Genomic DNA, 14,858 nt, shown 5'->3' on the forward strand with positions numbered 1-14,858 from the left:
AGCCTTGGAGGTGGCCTGGGCCCGAGGTCGGCTCTGACGGTGGTGGTGTGGCCATCAGCCTGGGACAGTCTTGGGTCCCACTGCGGCCGGCTCCGGGAGCGGGTCTCCGAGGCTGCCCGGTGCCCCCTCGCCTCCCGAGGTGAAGACCTCGAACCCGGGGAGGCAGCGTGCTGGCTGCTGCTGTCTGTGATTATCACTAGAGGTGGGGCTCACGGAGTGCGGACACAGGAGGGTCCCTCGGCCTGGCCCCATCAGGGCTGATCTGCAGGGTGGCTGGCAGGGTGCTGGGCACCCCCTGGCACCCACCTTGGCTGGCCTGGGGCCTATGGGCTCGGGGCAGCTCCTGTGCTGAGTGTCTGCCCCTGGTGGTCAGTGTGTGTCATAGCGACCCATTGTTCTACCATTTGGTTGATTTGCATATTAGGCTTTTGTTATATAGGGTTATGTAGGATTATATAGGGTTACGTAGGGTTACATAGGATTATATAGGATCATTTCAATTCCATCCTGTCAGCCTTCGGCTTCTATCGAGCTGCCGGGAAAGCCCTGCCGGGGTGGGGGAGGGGCGGCTCAGGGGAGTGCTGGTCCCTGGGGGCAGGGAACCGGGGGACTGTCCCTCGGGGAGCAGGGGACCGTCCCTCTGGGGGCGCTGCGGAAGGGACAGCCAGACTCCAAGGAGAGGGCCGGCTTCTTGCTCGCCCCAGTGCTCCCCCACACACACTTTTTGGGAACCTGACTGAGATGCCTGGCAATGGAACCTCACTCCAAACAGGAGCCGGGAAGACCGTACGAGGGGGTACAGGCCCTCGTGGCTCCTCAGGGCGAGGGCGCAGAGCCAGGCTGTGGGAAGGACCAGCTCGGATCCCCCTGGCGCCTCCTCCGTTAGAGACGGGGAAGAGTGGCAGGGACGGAACAGGGGGTGATGCCCACACGGCAGGAAGGCCGCAGAGCTGCCTGGCCCCTCTCCCCGGCGCTCGCCGGCCGGGCCGCCTGTTGGGGCGCCGCTGCCGCGGGGTGACTCGGGGCGGCCCATCCATCCGCCCGCCAGCAGACCGAGCGCCGTGACAGCCAGCCAGACACTCCCCGGGCAGCTGGGCGTCTGCGACAGCCACGCGCCCTCCCCTCCGAGCGGGGCATTCATCTCCGAGGGCGAGACGGGGATGTCTGTCCTCCGCCTGTGCTCGCTCCCAGCCAGCAGGAGCTGCACTCTGGGCGCCTGCTCCGCAGCCCCGAGCCCCGCCCCCAAGCCCCTGCCTTCCCCCAGCCCCCCAGTCCTGCCCCAGCCCCCTGCCTCCCCCCAGCCCCCCAGTCCCGCCCCAGCCCCCTGCCTCCCCCCAGCCCCCCAGTCCTGCCCCAGCCCCCCGTGCCTCCCCCCAACCCCCAAGCCCCACACTCCTCGCCCCAGCCCCCCAACCCCACACCTCACCCCCAGCCCCAGTCTAGCTGTGCTCCAGCCTTCGGTTCCAAGGAGGACGTGACTGGCCTGCCTGGGGCGCTTTCCCCGCCTCCCCGGAGAGCTGTCCATCAAAAGGAAAATGGGGCCGAGCCACGTGGCTCCGTGGTTGAGCATCGACCTTTGAACCGGAGGTCAGGGTTCGATTCCCGCTGGGACCGGCTCTCGTGGCGGTGAGGGTGCCAGTGCCGATCGGTTCGTTCGCTCCATCCCCTCGGCATCTCTAAGGAGCAGACCTGACCGTTTCCGTTTCACCCAGGAAACCGGGCCTCGGTGCTGTCAGCACCCGCCCGGGTCCCAGCTGCCCCCAGAGCGAGCGTGTGACTCTGTCTCCCCCACCGGCCCGAGGCTCAGTGTGTCTCCGGGGAAGGCGAGGGCACGGGGCGCTGCGGCTCCTGTGGGCTCCAGGGTCCCGCCCCGCCGGGCCCCGGCCGGCCCAGCAGGGCACCGGATCAGTCTGTCTCAATCTCCTGGCAAAGCTGACGCAGAGCGGGAGCCTAAGAGAATTAAGGAGCTAATTCCCAGGAAGAGGGCGGGGCTCATGGGCCACGTGGGGTGAGTAGATTCCTGGCAGGTGCCCTCCCAGCCCCATCAGAGGCGGAGGCCAGGCGGGTCAGCAGGCGCCCCCCCACCCCACCACCTATTTTTAAAAATATATTTTATTGATTTTTAACAGAGAGGAAGGGAGAGAGATAGCTGGAAACATCGACCAGCTGCCTCCAGCACACCCCTTACCGGGGATGTGCATGCAACCAAGGTACATGCCCTTGACCGGAATAGAACCCAGGACCCTTTAGCCTACAGGCCGACACTCTATCCACTGAGCCACACCTGCCAGGACTAAACTCTGGGCCTTGCGTGCTCACAACGGTACCCTGCTTTGGTCCCCACAGGTCTGCGGGCCCTGGTCGCCAAGGAGCCCAAGGGGTCCTGGGGCTGCCCCCCTGCTAGACCCAGCCCTCTCCCCCCACCCTGGAATGACAGCGACTGAACCAAGAACTACCCGGCGCAGTGTGGGAGGCGGGAGCGGCGTGGGCTGGCACGTCCCCTCGATGCTGAGGGACACGGGAGCTTGAGGCGGACCCCGGCGGCCAGCGCCCGAGCCACGCTGAGAAGGGGGTCTGCTTGGCGCCCACCTGAGGCTCCAGGTTAATGACACGCTGGTTCTGTGCCAGTGGGTGCTGGCATTGCCCAGGGTGCCCACTCTGCCTGGGGCGCCCACTCTGCCCAGGTGCCCACTCTGCCCGGGGCGCCCACTCTGCCCAGGCGCCCACTCTGCCCGGGCGCCATGGGGGTTCAATCTACCCTCCAGGGTGGGTCTGCTACCCCAGCTTTACAGCGGAGAACACTAAGGCCACTGGGAGGGAAAGCCAGATGGCTGAGACGTGGGTCCTAGTGAGCCGGAGACCAACCCCGACAGCACGGAGGGAGACAGCGTCTGGGCGCCCTGCAGCTCTGTCGAAGGACCCGGAGCGCATAGGGAAGCGCTGCTGGCTGCCGCGGCCCCCCCCTCCCCCGGACCCAGGTCCTGCACAGGGACCATGAGCCGGCCCGGGGCCACCAGAGACACAAGGCAGCGAGGGGCCTGCCTCCCGCAGGGCACTGCAGGCTCCGTTGCTCCCACACACACACGAAGCTGCCTCAGAATGAAGTGCCCGGCAGGGAGGACGGTGAAACAAAAAATCGCAGCCGCTGAAATTGCTTTTCCGCCAACAAAAAAGGAAATCTGATGGATGCTGGGAGAGACACGACAGGCGCAATAAATAAATAAATAAATAAAAAACCCTGTCTTCTCCTGGCATCTTATCCTCGGCTCTTTCTGAAGCTTTCGCTGCGTTTTCAAAATCTGGGAGAGAACAGGAAAAGGGGTCGATTCCTTTCATCTCAGAGGCATGCGGGTCCATGTGTAATCACGAAAAGATTGTTTTTCAAAATCAATTAACACAGTTTCATTTGTAGGCTTGGCTTTGATCGCATGCAGCCAAGAACTGCGGCGACAAACCCTGGAAAGCAGAATTGTGGTAACCATGGCGACGGGGTGGGGGCGGGGACCGCTCTCGCCTCGTCCCCCGAAGCGCGGCCGGAACGCTCCGAGGTCGTTTGGCCCGTCGGCCACACCGTAGGGCGCGGTGCATGCTGGGTCTCGGCAATATGGCGTCCTCCTTGACGTGCTGATGAGAGGAGTTTCACTGTAGCTTCAAACCCGAGGACAAAACTCCGCACACCCCATAAGCCCCCGATACCCGTCTTGTGCGCGGCTGCGCCCGGCCGGGCTCCGGGAACTCGCGCTCGGGCCGGAGAGGGGCGCGGGCGCGGAGGTCAGGCCGGCCGGGTCGCGGGCCCGGCGTGAGCAGCGGCCGCGGGCGAGCACGATGGGCCGGTCCTGGCTGCGGCCGCAGCAGCTGCGGCGAGTGCGGGACCCGCAGGGCTGAGCGCGGCTGGCGGAGCCCCAGCGCCCCGGGCCCCTTCCCTGCGGCCGGACCCTCCGCCCCGCGGGACCGGCGGCCGGAGGCCGGGAGCGGGGTCACCGTGAGGCCTCGGGTGGCGCCCGCCGTGACAGCTCGGCCCGCGGCCTGGGACCCGGGGGCCTGTGCGTCCGTGCGGCGCCCGCCGGGCTGCCCGTTCCCCCGGCGCTCCCGCCCCCACGTCCCGCCCCGAGTGAGGCAGCGGGGCCTCCGCAGACCCGGGCCCGCTGAGGGTCCCGGCACCCGGTCTCCGCCGCCTCGCCGGCCGCGGCGCACACGACGCCGTAAGGCTGGAGGTGCTCGAGCGCCTGCTGCCCCGGACCCCCCCGCCCCCGCCCGCCCCGATGGAGGCCGAGCTGCTGCAGTCGCCTCTGCTGGGGCTCGGGGAGGAGGACGAGGCCGACCTGACGGACTGGAACCTGCCTTTGGCCTTCATGAAGAAGCGGCACTGTGAGAAGATCGAGGGCTCAAAGTCCTTGGCCCAGAGCTGGAGGATGAAGGACCGGGTAAGTGGGCCCCGCGCCCCTTCCGTCTCGGTCCTCGGGAACGCCGATGCCTGCTTGTGTTCCGTGTCCCCAGCCACATGGCGCAGGTTAACTGAAAAGCAGAGCCATGTCAGACTCTGGCTGCTGGCCCGAGTGTCCACTCCAACCAAGTTCCGATGGAGACACAAAAGTTAGGCAGTTTCCCAGCGCCGGCGCTGCAGGCATCTATCTGCGCTCGCGCCGATGAACTTGGTGCTGAGGGCACCCAGGGCGGACCCCTTGGCTGCTCCTGCTCGCACCCGGGGTGACCTCTGCGGAGTTCACGCTCCTGCAGGTCCGTCCTGGGAAGTGAAGCGGGCGTCTAAGCCGGTGCGCTAGGAAACAAAGTTACCCGCAGGTGTTCGGCCGGTTACAAATGGATAGAAAGTTACTTCAAAGTTACCGTGAACTTCAGCACAGCCCTCCAACGGAAACCGTGGGTCTGGACCCCGACTTTCCTCCTTTTGTGGAGTGTCCCTTCGCTATAACCTGGAGGCAGACTTTCTCCAGGAGCGGAGTTAGAGCACGATGGGTTGGAACTCTGGTCCAGGTTTTTAGGGGCGTCGCCAGGATGTTGGGGTGTGGACAGCGACTCACAAGCCGCTGGCAGGAAAGAAAACAGCCAGTTTGGTTTCTCTGGCCTTAACCACCGTCTGCTCCCTGGTCCCCGAGCAAAGGGGCACACTTAGCACCTGTGTTTTGTGGTTTGTTTCTCCTTCAAGACCGTCTTTATTCACATGAACGTTTCCGTGGTTAAGAGGGTGCTGTTATAATTCCGTGTGATCGCTCTGGGCTTATGAATTTGCTTATAGAGATAATTGTTTGGGATGTACAATGTCAGACATACATAAGATTACTGTTACGTGATTCTAGTTAACCGCCATGCAAGACAGAAACCATCCCCCCACGCCACGATATTTGGAATTTAATTTTAAAAATCAATTTGCAATGAATTTTATAAAAATTAATATATTACAATTTGGGTGTTCTTGAATATTTCAGCTGAAAATTCTCACAAAAAAGGATTTTAAAGTTGGTCAGGGCTGCCACTTAGGGAAAACTTTTTTTTTTTTTAACTTTTTTTTTTTTTTTTTTTTTTTTTTATGCATGGCATGTGGGGAAGGACCACTGCTTGCGTCTACAGACGCTTACTAGTATGGCGTACAGTGGGTTAAAAAGTCAGGAACAGCCCTGACCGGTGTGGCTCTGCAGACTGAAGGGTCCCAGGTTCGATTCCGGTCAAGGGCATGTACATTGGTTTCAGGCACATCCGTAGTGGGGAGTGTGCAGGAGGCAGCTGATCGATGTTTCTCTTTCGTCGATGTTTCTAACTCTCTATCCTTCTCCCTTCCTCTCTGCAAAAAATCAATAAACAAACAAAAACAAAAAAACATGCAGAACCTGACTATTTACTGGTAGTCAGATACACTAACTTTCCTTCCTTCCTTCCTTCCTTCCTTCCTTCCTTCCTTCCTTCCTTCCTTCCTTTTTTTCTTCTTTTTGTCAGTCCTCACCAGAGGATATTTTTCCCATTGGTTTTTAGAGAGAGTGGAAGGGAGGCAGAGAGACACAGAGAAACGTCGATATGAGAGAGACACACCAATTGGTTGCCTCCCACATGCGCCCCAGCCGTGGCCAGCAGTCGAGCTACAACCAAGGATGTGCCCTTGACCAGATTGAACCCATGACCCTTTGTCCATGGACCAACACCCGATGACCACTGAGCAAAACTGGCTGGGGTGCACTGACCTCGGTTCCCTTAGATTGTCCAGTTACAACTGTTGGCAACAGCCAGTACAACAATAGCTGTTCGTTGTAAATGAATCAGAATCATACGTAACGTTTTACCGGATCGGCAGACGGTCTGTGTTTGGTGTGGGCGGGATCAGTCAGCAGTCCTGGGGCCGGAGGTGAAAGGCTGAGCAGGCTGGCCTCCCCCTCCCCATGGCCGTTGTTCAGCTGGCTGCGGGTCGGGACAAGGTTGCCTAAGACCATAGGGAAACACAGATGTTTACGTTACGATTCATAACAGTAGCAAAATGACAGTTAGGAAGTAGCAACAAAATGGTTTTATGGTCACGCAGTATGAGGAGCCGGTTAAAGGGCCGCGGAGTCAGGAAGGTGGAGAACCGCGGCTCCAGAGGCTGGTGCTGTCCCCGCAGCCCTCCTGCCTGTTTCCGTCCTGTGGTTCTGCAGCCGCATCTTCGTGTTCCCTCGCTTGCTCTCCTGCGTGGTTAATAGGTGGTTAAGCCCATCCATGGTATTTTTTACTTCAGAGACTATATTTTTAGTCTCTAGAAATGGTCTTTTTTTTTTTTTTAAGTGTATTAATTTTTTTTTTACATATTTTTATTGATTTCAGAGAGGTAGGGAGAGGGGGAGAGATAGAAACATTAATGATAAGAGAGAATCATTGATTGGTTGCCGTCTGCACGCCCACACCAGGGATGGAGCCCACAACCCAGGTGTGTGCCCTTGACCAGAATCGAACCTGGGTGCGCGGGTGCGTGCTTTATCCACTGAGCCACACCGGCCAGGGCTAACCTAGGTATGTGTCCTGACCAGCAATCAAACCGGTGACCTTTCGGTGCTCCAACCAACCGAGCCACCGGCCAGGGCTGAACTTATTGGGGTGACACTGGTTGATGAAATTTCGCAGGGGGCCGTCTTTTGATAACCCTCACACGGCTATGCGGGCCTGACCTCCTTGCAGCTCTGCCCTCACGCCGTGCTGTGTTTTGAGGCTGTGATTGTGCGGTGCACGCGTGACGCTGCGGTGTGCACACGTGATGCTGCGGCGTGCACGTGTGACGCTGCGGTGTGCACGTGTGACGCCATGCGTCCTCCTGGCCAGTGCGGTCTGCACCGGGACCAGGTCCCTGTCGTGTCCCTCGCGGCGTTTTGCTCTGGCGTCTGTTGTGCAGCCGCATTGTGCACCGTTCTCTCCTGCGAGGCACCTGCACTGTTCGTGCTTCTGTCCCGTTACAAACCTTCCTGTGTCCATCTGCCTCTCCTGTGTCTTACAAACAGCTTGTAGGTGGAGTGAAAAACCAGTCCGACAATTTTTGTCTCTTGACTGGAGCATTTAGTGTGTTGACATTTACTTGGGCTTAAATCTGCTATCTCACTTGTGTTTTCTGTGCCGGTGCTGCTGCTTCTTAGGCCTCTTTGTGGGTCGGAAATACTTATTATTAATGTCTTCCTTCCCTGTTTCTAACATGACACACTGTTCGCTCTCGTTGCATCATTTCCTAGGACAGCAGGGAGACAGGGAGCAGGCCAAGTGCAGCGGGTCCCGGGACTTTCCTGGCGGCTGAGCCCTGGGTCCGCCCTGCAGCCTGCGTTCCCGTGTCAGTGCCACCGTGCTTTATTTATTTATTTATTTATTTACTTTAAAAACATATTCTCACGGGTTTCAGAGAGGAAGGGAGAGGGAGAGAGAGACAGAAACATCAATTACGTGAGAAAATCATGGATCGGCTGCCCCCTGCATGTGCCCTACTGGGGATCGAGCCTGCGACCCTGGCCTGTGCCTTTGACCGGAATGGAACCGGGACCATTCGGTTCGCGCCGTCGCGCTATCCACTGAACCACACGGCCAGGGCTCCCCGTGCACGTTATTTCTGGGTGGGCATCACCGCGCTCGCTGTCCCTGGCTCCTCCAGTCGATGCTCTCGGTTCACACGTGTTTCTCCTCCGCTCGGCTGTCCGCTGGGCACTGGAGGGTGACCGGGAGCTTTGGGACTCGCTCTTGGAGCCCTGCTGATCCGGGTTCTGTGTGCTCCCCGACAAGACCTGGGCTTGGTCCTGCTGTCCGGGAAGGTGCTTCCCGGCCCGAGCTCCAGCCTGTCCCGCCCGCAGCACGTGAGTCCCTCGCCGCCTGCGCCCTGCGGCCTCCGTCTCCATCGGCCGTTAGTCCGACAGCCACTCCGTCCGTCCGTCCGTCCGTCCGTCCGTCCGATGGCTCCAGAGTTCTGTGGGGCTCGGCGGGGAGGGAGGCGGCCTGTCTGGCTCTACAGGAGTGCGCAGTTTTATCAGGATCCTCGTAGAGAGGGGGTTGGTTTGGGGCGGAGGGAGGGGTCGGGGTTAGGGTTTCTCGGTGAGGACGGCAGGCGTTGCAGCACAGCATTATGGGAGCGTGACCCCTTCCTGTCTCGCTCTCGCTGAGGTGGGGGTGCGTTTGGTGTGAGCTGCCGTGGCGGTCGGCTTTCTTGGCCAGGGCCGGGCCGGGCCGGCGGCAGCGCAGGGCGCCAGCTGTGAGAGCGGCAGGGGCAGACCTCGCGTGGGCACTAACGGCCAAGCATAGGACTCGCACTTCTGCTAAATTAAATGCAGGAAGGCCATACGGACTGAGCTAGGGAACTAAAATGCGGCTGGTAAAATAGGAGTTCAGAATTTATAGCGCATTAACCTGCATATAAACAGTCGTCGTTTTAAAGAATGGTGTTCCTTTCCTTGTGCTGCCGTCTTTCCTTATTCCAGGCTCCCCACTTACCCCCGATTTATATTCCCGTGTGGCACCAGATAATGGGGTTGGGAGTTATGGGGCTGCTGACACCCCGCACACCTTTCAGACTGCATAGCAGCCCGCGGCCGCCACCGCCTCCGGCCCGTCCTCCCTGCCCTGGACCCCCCCCCTGCCCCCCCCCCCCCGAGCCTCGGTGCCTGGACATAAATCTCCGTTGGCTGGTGGCCTGCAGTTTTATTACTTTTGTCTTTTAAAAAATTTATACTCGTAAGAAAGCCATTCCACAGAAGATTTGAAAAATGGAAGAAAACGGTAATAACAGTGAAATAATGCTGCGGGCTGCTTGAGTGAATTCTGGAGGTTCCTCCTGCCCTTCTGAGTGCACGGATGGTCACATGGTTGCCACGGGAGAGATACAGTTTGTGCTGGGTGTTTGTGTTTACCTGTTTGTCTGCAGTCTTTGTTAAATATTCCTGACTCGTTCTCGTGGCTCCTTGTGAGTCCCAGGGGCGGTGCTGGCTGCCGGGGGTCCCCGCCCGGTGGTGAGAGCCTTCGTCAGTGGGCACCCCCCCCCCCCCGCCGGCCGGGGGCACAGGGACCAGCGGCGAGGCGGGCACCACAAGGCCTGCCCCTCCTGGCAAGGCTCTGCTCCGGCCTGTCCTGGCGGCACCCTCACCTAGCTAGACCCCCGGGTGCGGGACAGGCGCCTGGGAGTTCGCAGGGAGGATTCCTTCTCCCATCGCCGGTGGCACACGCGGCCGGGTGCAGACTGGGGGCGGGGCGCTCAGACTGGTCTTCACTTTACGCACCTCTATCCTGTCAATTCTTTTAAAAAGTACATATTTTAAAAATTTATTTCAGGGAGGAAGGGGGAGGGGGAGAAGGATGAAACACCACTGATGAGAGAGAAACATCCATCCGGTCGATGCTCAGCCACTGAGCCACACTGGCCGGGCTGTCATGTCAGTCCTGTGCCAACCAGGTTGGAGCTGTTTTTCCTTTGGAAGCTCAGGTGGGAACCAAAGGTCTTGATTCTAAACAAATGCATGTTCCTTCCTGCACGTGGTATTTACCCGCATTGATTTACTGAAACCAGGGCCCGGAAGACGAATTGAAGGTGAAGATAACGTTTCCTAGCTAGAAACCAGGTTTTGATTTACTTTTGAAGATGGGAACTGCTCGCAGCGTGGCTTAGTGAGGTGAGGGCCGGTGCTGCCTGTGTGGTCCGGGCGACAGCGCCTTCTCCATCGCGGTCCCCGCAGCCACAGTGCGTGGGCGAGGTGGCTGCGCGGTGACGGCAGGGGGCGTGCGGGGGCCGGCTGTGCTGCGTGAGCAGCGGTGGGGATGCGTCCCTGGCCCCGGCCCGAAGCTCACGGTCCCCGAAGGGGGAGGGGGGTCCCGCCTTCCTCTCTAAGTGGAAAGGGGGGTGCGGGGGGCGGGGGGCAGAGCCCCTGGCTTCCCTCAGAGCCACAGGGAGGCGATCCCAGGCGCCTGCAGTCACTCGCCGTGTGGCTGTGTCTGAGGTTTCTCAGTGGCTGGCTCTTTATTTCCATCCGAGGTTTTCATCAGAGACGGGAGTAGGTCTCTCGGAGAACTGGAGAAGCGCCGGGGGCTGGTGGAGGCTGGAGGCCGGCTGTCTGAGCTGGAAGGTCAGAGCTCCCGGCGGAACAGACTGCGAGACGCAAACATTTACACGACCGCGGCTCTGAACCACAGCCTTCCAGAGGAGCGGGCCCCGCGAGGCCCCCCGGCCCGGTGCCCCCTGGAGGGGGCCGGGGAGGGCCCGTCACTGCCACAGGCCGGCCTGCGTGGTGGTGCTCTGGGCCTCGCCTCCGTTCTCCGCCGCCCCCGCTCCTCCCCCCACCCCCCCACCCCCCCACCCCCCCTCACCCCCCACTCCCCCTCACCAACGGTGCACGGCCTGCGGGGCTCCTGGCCCTCATCCTTTTTAGAAACACGTGTCATCCTGAGGAAACGGAGCTGTGTCCTCAGCCCGTAATTAGATCAGGGCTGGTAGCTGGTGAGTCAGGAAAGGATTAAAATAATGATCTCAGGTGTGTTGGGACATTACCGGCAAGATGCTGCCCGAGCCCCGGCCGGTGTGTCTCAGTGGACGGCGTCAGCTGCCCACCGGGTTCAATTCTGGCCAAGGGCATGTTCCTTGGTTGCAGGCTTCTCCCCAGCCTGGGCCCTGGTCCGGGCCCCTGCAGGAGACTGCCAATCGCTGGTTTTCTCTCACATCGATTCTCTCTGTTTTTCCCTCTCTCCCCAGCTCTCTCTAAAATCAATGGGAACATATCTGCGGGTGAGGATTTATTTATTATTTATTTTTTTATTTTTAAATATATTTTATTGATTTTATACAGAGAGGAAGGGAGAGAGATAGAGAGTTAGAAACATCGATGAGAGAGTCATTGATCAGCTGCTCTTGCACACACCCCACTGGGGATATGCCCGCAACCAAGGTACATGCCCTTGACTGGAATCGAACCCGGGACCCTTCAGTCCCCAAGCCGACGCTCTATCCATTGAGCCAAACCGGTCCCGGCTGCGGGTGAGGATTTAAAATAAAAACGAGGAAAACGATGCTGCCCTCAGACCCTGAGAGCGAGGCAGGTGCTGGCACCTTCCACTGGGCAGGAGCAGCTGCCTGCACTGCGGCTCGGGCCTCGCCCCTCCCCACGCTGTGGGGGCGGGCTTTGCTGTGCCGAGCCCCTGGAAGCGAAAGTGGGGGCGGCTGGCGCGGGATGGACCCTGCGCTGGGAGGATGTGCTGGGTGTGGAGGGTCCGTCCTGTTCCAGACTCAGGGTCTGTCTGTCTGCGCAGGAGCTGCTGCAGCCCAGCTGGCCCTGCCCACACGCCCAGGGGAGCCGTCATCATCACGTGTCCTCATGTTACACCGGGTCTGGGTGCCGTAAACACTCATGCAGCTTAAGGACAGGTGTTTGCAAAGAGAATGCGTGTGTGCGCGCGCGCGCGTGTGTGTGTGTGTGTGTGTGTGTGTGTGTGTGTGTAAAGAAGAGTTTCTTTTTAGAGTAGAGAGGGAGAGAGGAACATTGATGTGAGAGAGAATCACTGACTGGCTGCCTCCTGCACGCCTTCCTCTGGGGGTGGAACCCAGGCCTGTGCCCCTGACCGGAGTGGAGCCAGCGTGTGGGACACCGCCCATCGCTGCGCCTCAGCGCCCTGGCCTCGGGGCCGCACTTGGGCTGCTCGCTGGCAGCTCCGGAATGAGGCGCTTTCTAGCCGCGTGGCGAACGGCCCGGAGATGGGCTCCCGGACAGGCTTTTACTTAATTTATACAGGCGTTTCGTTGTCCCCTGTGTTTACTGTGATTGGGCGTACTGTTATAAGATCACAGGCTCCCAGCGCCCGTTCCATACGCGCCCTCGTCCGCTGTCTGTGTGCTCAGCACCCGCCCAGAGGCGGCTTCCGAGGGGAGGGTCCGGGCCCGCTGAGCACACGCAGAGGCCAGCGCACCGCACTGCAGTGGGGATGAAAAACGCTCTGTGCTCCGCGGCTGCACATGCGCGGTCTGCCGAGCCCGACGCGGCACTAACACTGTCCTGACACGCACCCGGCTCGGCGGCCCAGCTGGCGTGCCCGCATCCATCACGGGCGTGCGGCGAGGCGAGCAGCATGGCAGATGGAGGGCCCGCGAGGACACGGTCTAATGTGCGGTTCCGCGGGGAAGCCATACGTCACCTGCCCGGCCCCGCTGGTCTGCGGCGCCAGCTTCCCACGGGCCCGTTTTCCTCCGAGATGGAGCCGAGGGACAGGTCACCGGCGAGGCTGGGCTGAGGGCAGGGGCCTGGCCGGTGCTCCTTCCCGGCCCGGTGCTCCCAGGTCAGGATCCAGGTGGCGTGTGTGGCCAAGATTCTGCTCCACAGTCCCCTTTTGGGAAAGAACTGGAAAGAGAAAGCGGCGCAGGTTTGGGCAAGCAGTGCCCTTTAGGTGTCTGAGGTTGTCTGACCGCCCGCCCCGCACGGCTCCCCTTGGCCGTGGAGGCCCTGGCCAGCTCCTGAGTGGACACAGGCGGCAGGGAGAGTCCATACTCGCCCGGGGCAGCCTGGCCCAGGGCCGAGCCCCGAGCTCTGAGAGGCGGCGGGTTCCGGGGTCCCTGCCTCCTGCTGCCAGGCGCTGTGCTGGGCTGATGGGGAGGGCTTTCCGCAGGAAAAGCGTAGTTTGTTCCCTGGACCCACACCGGCTCCGACCACTGAGCCGCGAAGCAGGAACCTCAGGCCGCTGCGGGGGCGGGCACCCTGGGTCTGAGGAAGCCGAGCGGAGGGGTTCCAGGTGCAGGAACGTCGACCCTGATGCCCAGGAGAGGCGGACCAGGCGTCTGCAGCGTCAGGTGCGGGGAGGGCTGGTGCCGTGGAGGGAAACCCAGGCTGTGGGGACCAGGTGGAGCCTCATCTCGGAAAGGCAGGCAGCTGTGAGCAGGTGGCAGCTGCTTCCTAAGGATGACAGAGGGGCAGGTTGAGGGGGAGCTGGAGGAGGAGGAGGAGGGGGAACCGGAGGAGGAGCGGGAGTGGGTGGAAGGGGAGCTGGAGGAGGAGGGGGAGCTGGAGGAGGGGGGAGCTGGAGGAGGGGGGGGCTGGAGGAGGAGGGGGAGCCGGAGCCAGAGAAGGAGGGGGAGCGGGTGGAAGGGTGGGCCGGAGTGCCGGAGCCCGGGGTCAGCTGGCAGTGCTGTGACTGGCGGTGGGCGGACTGAGCGGACTGAGGGAGTCACTGGGGGAGGACAGTGCTGCGGCTGCTCGCTCAGTACAGTATGGCGGGGCGCAGCACGGCCGGCCTCTGAGTGCAGCGAGGGTGGAGGACAGGTTTCTGGCTGAGCTGTTGGTGCTGTGTCCTCCCGGAGGGAACTGCCAGGAGCCTCTCATCCCGGGCCCAGGGAGTCCAGGGCAGCCTGCACCCTCCCTACTCAGGTCTGAGGTCCTGTCACATCCCGAGCTCAGCAAGCAGGCTCCTCCATGTGTGGCATTGGTGTGTCCTCGCGTGGACGGGCTGGGAGGCCACACCAGTGGTCACAGCAAAGACCCGGAAGGCACCTCCCGCTGGACACGGCCCAGGAAGTCCCGGTGCTGTGCACTGACCGTACCCGGGGGGCTGCCTTGCTTGGGGGTCAGTGGGGAGCCACAGTCACCCAGCAGGTGCCCTGGGCAGTGGCTGCTCCCGCACAGCCTGCGGAGAGGGTCCCGCCCGCCTGGGAGCTGGCCGTGGTGCTGCCTGAGCGTGCTCCGAGCCTTCCCAGCTCTGCCCGCAGGGCGAGTGCCAAGCCTTTCTTCCGGGCATTTGTGGGAGCATCTCCTCCCCTGGAGGGAACGTATTCCCTGAGGGCCCCTCGGACCCGGAAGCCTCAGGGCCCGCGGCGTTGGCGGAGGCGGGGAGTGAGTGCGCAGTCTGTCCGGTGGCGGAGGCTGCGGTCTCACCTGCAGGTGCACTTCGCACGAACCTTCCAGGAACAGCGGGCGCAGCGGCTGTCTGCTGGGAAGCTGGTGGGAAGGGCAGGCGCGTACTTGGTGCCAGGTCCTCTCCGTCCTCCCTGCCTGAGCCGAGGACCCGCTGCTGGAGCGGGAGGGTGCTCCCTGCCTGGAGACATCCCTCCTTCCCCCACCAGCGCCTTTGCACCCGCAGGCCCGGGGCCGGCTGTCCGGGCGGCCCGGCGCTGTCTGAGGCCTGGCCTCCGAGGCCGCAGGGCAGAGCGGGGGCTGAGGGGTCCTGCTCCCCCGCAGCTCCTGCCTGAGCCGTGATTGAAACGCTTCCGAAGGCTGTCATTTTTTAAATTGGTTTTGTTTTCAAAGAGAAGAAAAACCAATCTAAATGTGTTTATGAGGCCCGGGTTGGGTTTTTCTTTAAAATCACTGTACCAAGAAGGAATTTGTTTTTTATTTTTTGCCACAGCACTAAATTAGTTTGCTTCCCTCCCTTGCCTTTTAAATAGTGAG

At 61.2% G+C, this 14,858-nt stretch overlaps 1 protein-coding gene across 3 annotated transcripts in view; it reads left to right on the forward strand.

Moving 5' to 3' along the window:
* Window positions 1-3,574: 3,574 nt before the first annotated feature.
* Window positions 3,575-14,858, forward strand: part of RPTOR (regulatory associated protein of MTOR complex 1) — a 60,459-nt gene continuing 49,175 nt past the window's right edge. For 2 of the 3 annotated variants that reach the window (XM_036412183.2, XM_036412186.2), the window contains exon 1: window positions 3,575-4,424. In XM_036412183.2, coding sequence (XP_036268076.1) covers window positions 4,263-4,424 — 162 coding nt within the window. In that variant the 5' untranslated portion in view covers window positions 3,575-4,262. The remainder of the gene's footprint in view (window positions 4,425-14,858) is intronic. The other variant, XM_036412184.2, reaches the window with a different exon arrangement.

The sequence above is a fragment of the Pipistrellus kuhlii genome, unplaced genomic scaffold (genome assembly GCF_014108245.1).
Source record: "Pipistrellus kuhlii isolate mPipKuh1 unplaced genomic scaffold, mPipKuh1.p scaffold_m20_p_44, whole genome shotgun sequence".
Taxonomy (NCBI): Eukaryota; Metazoa; Chordata; class Mammalia; order Chiroptera; family Vespertilionidae; genus Pipistrellus; species Pipistrellus kuhlii.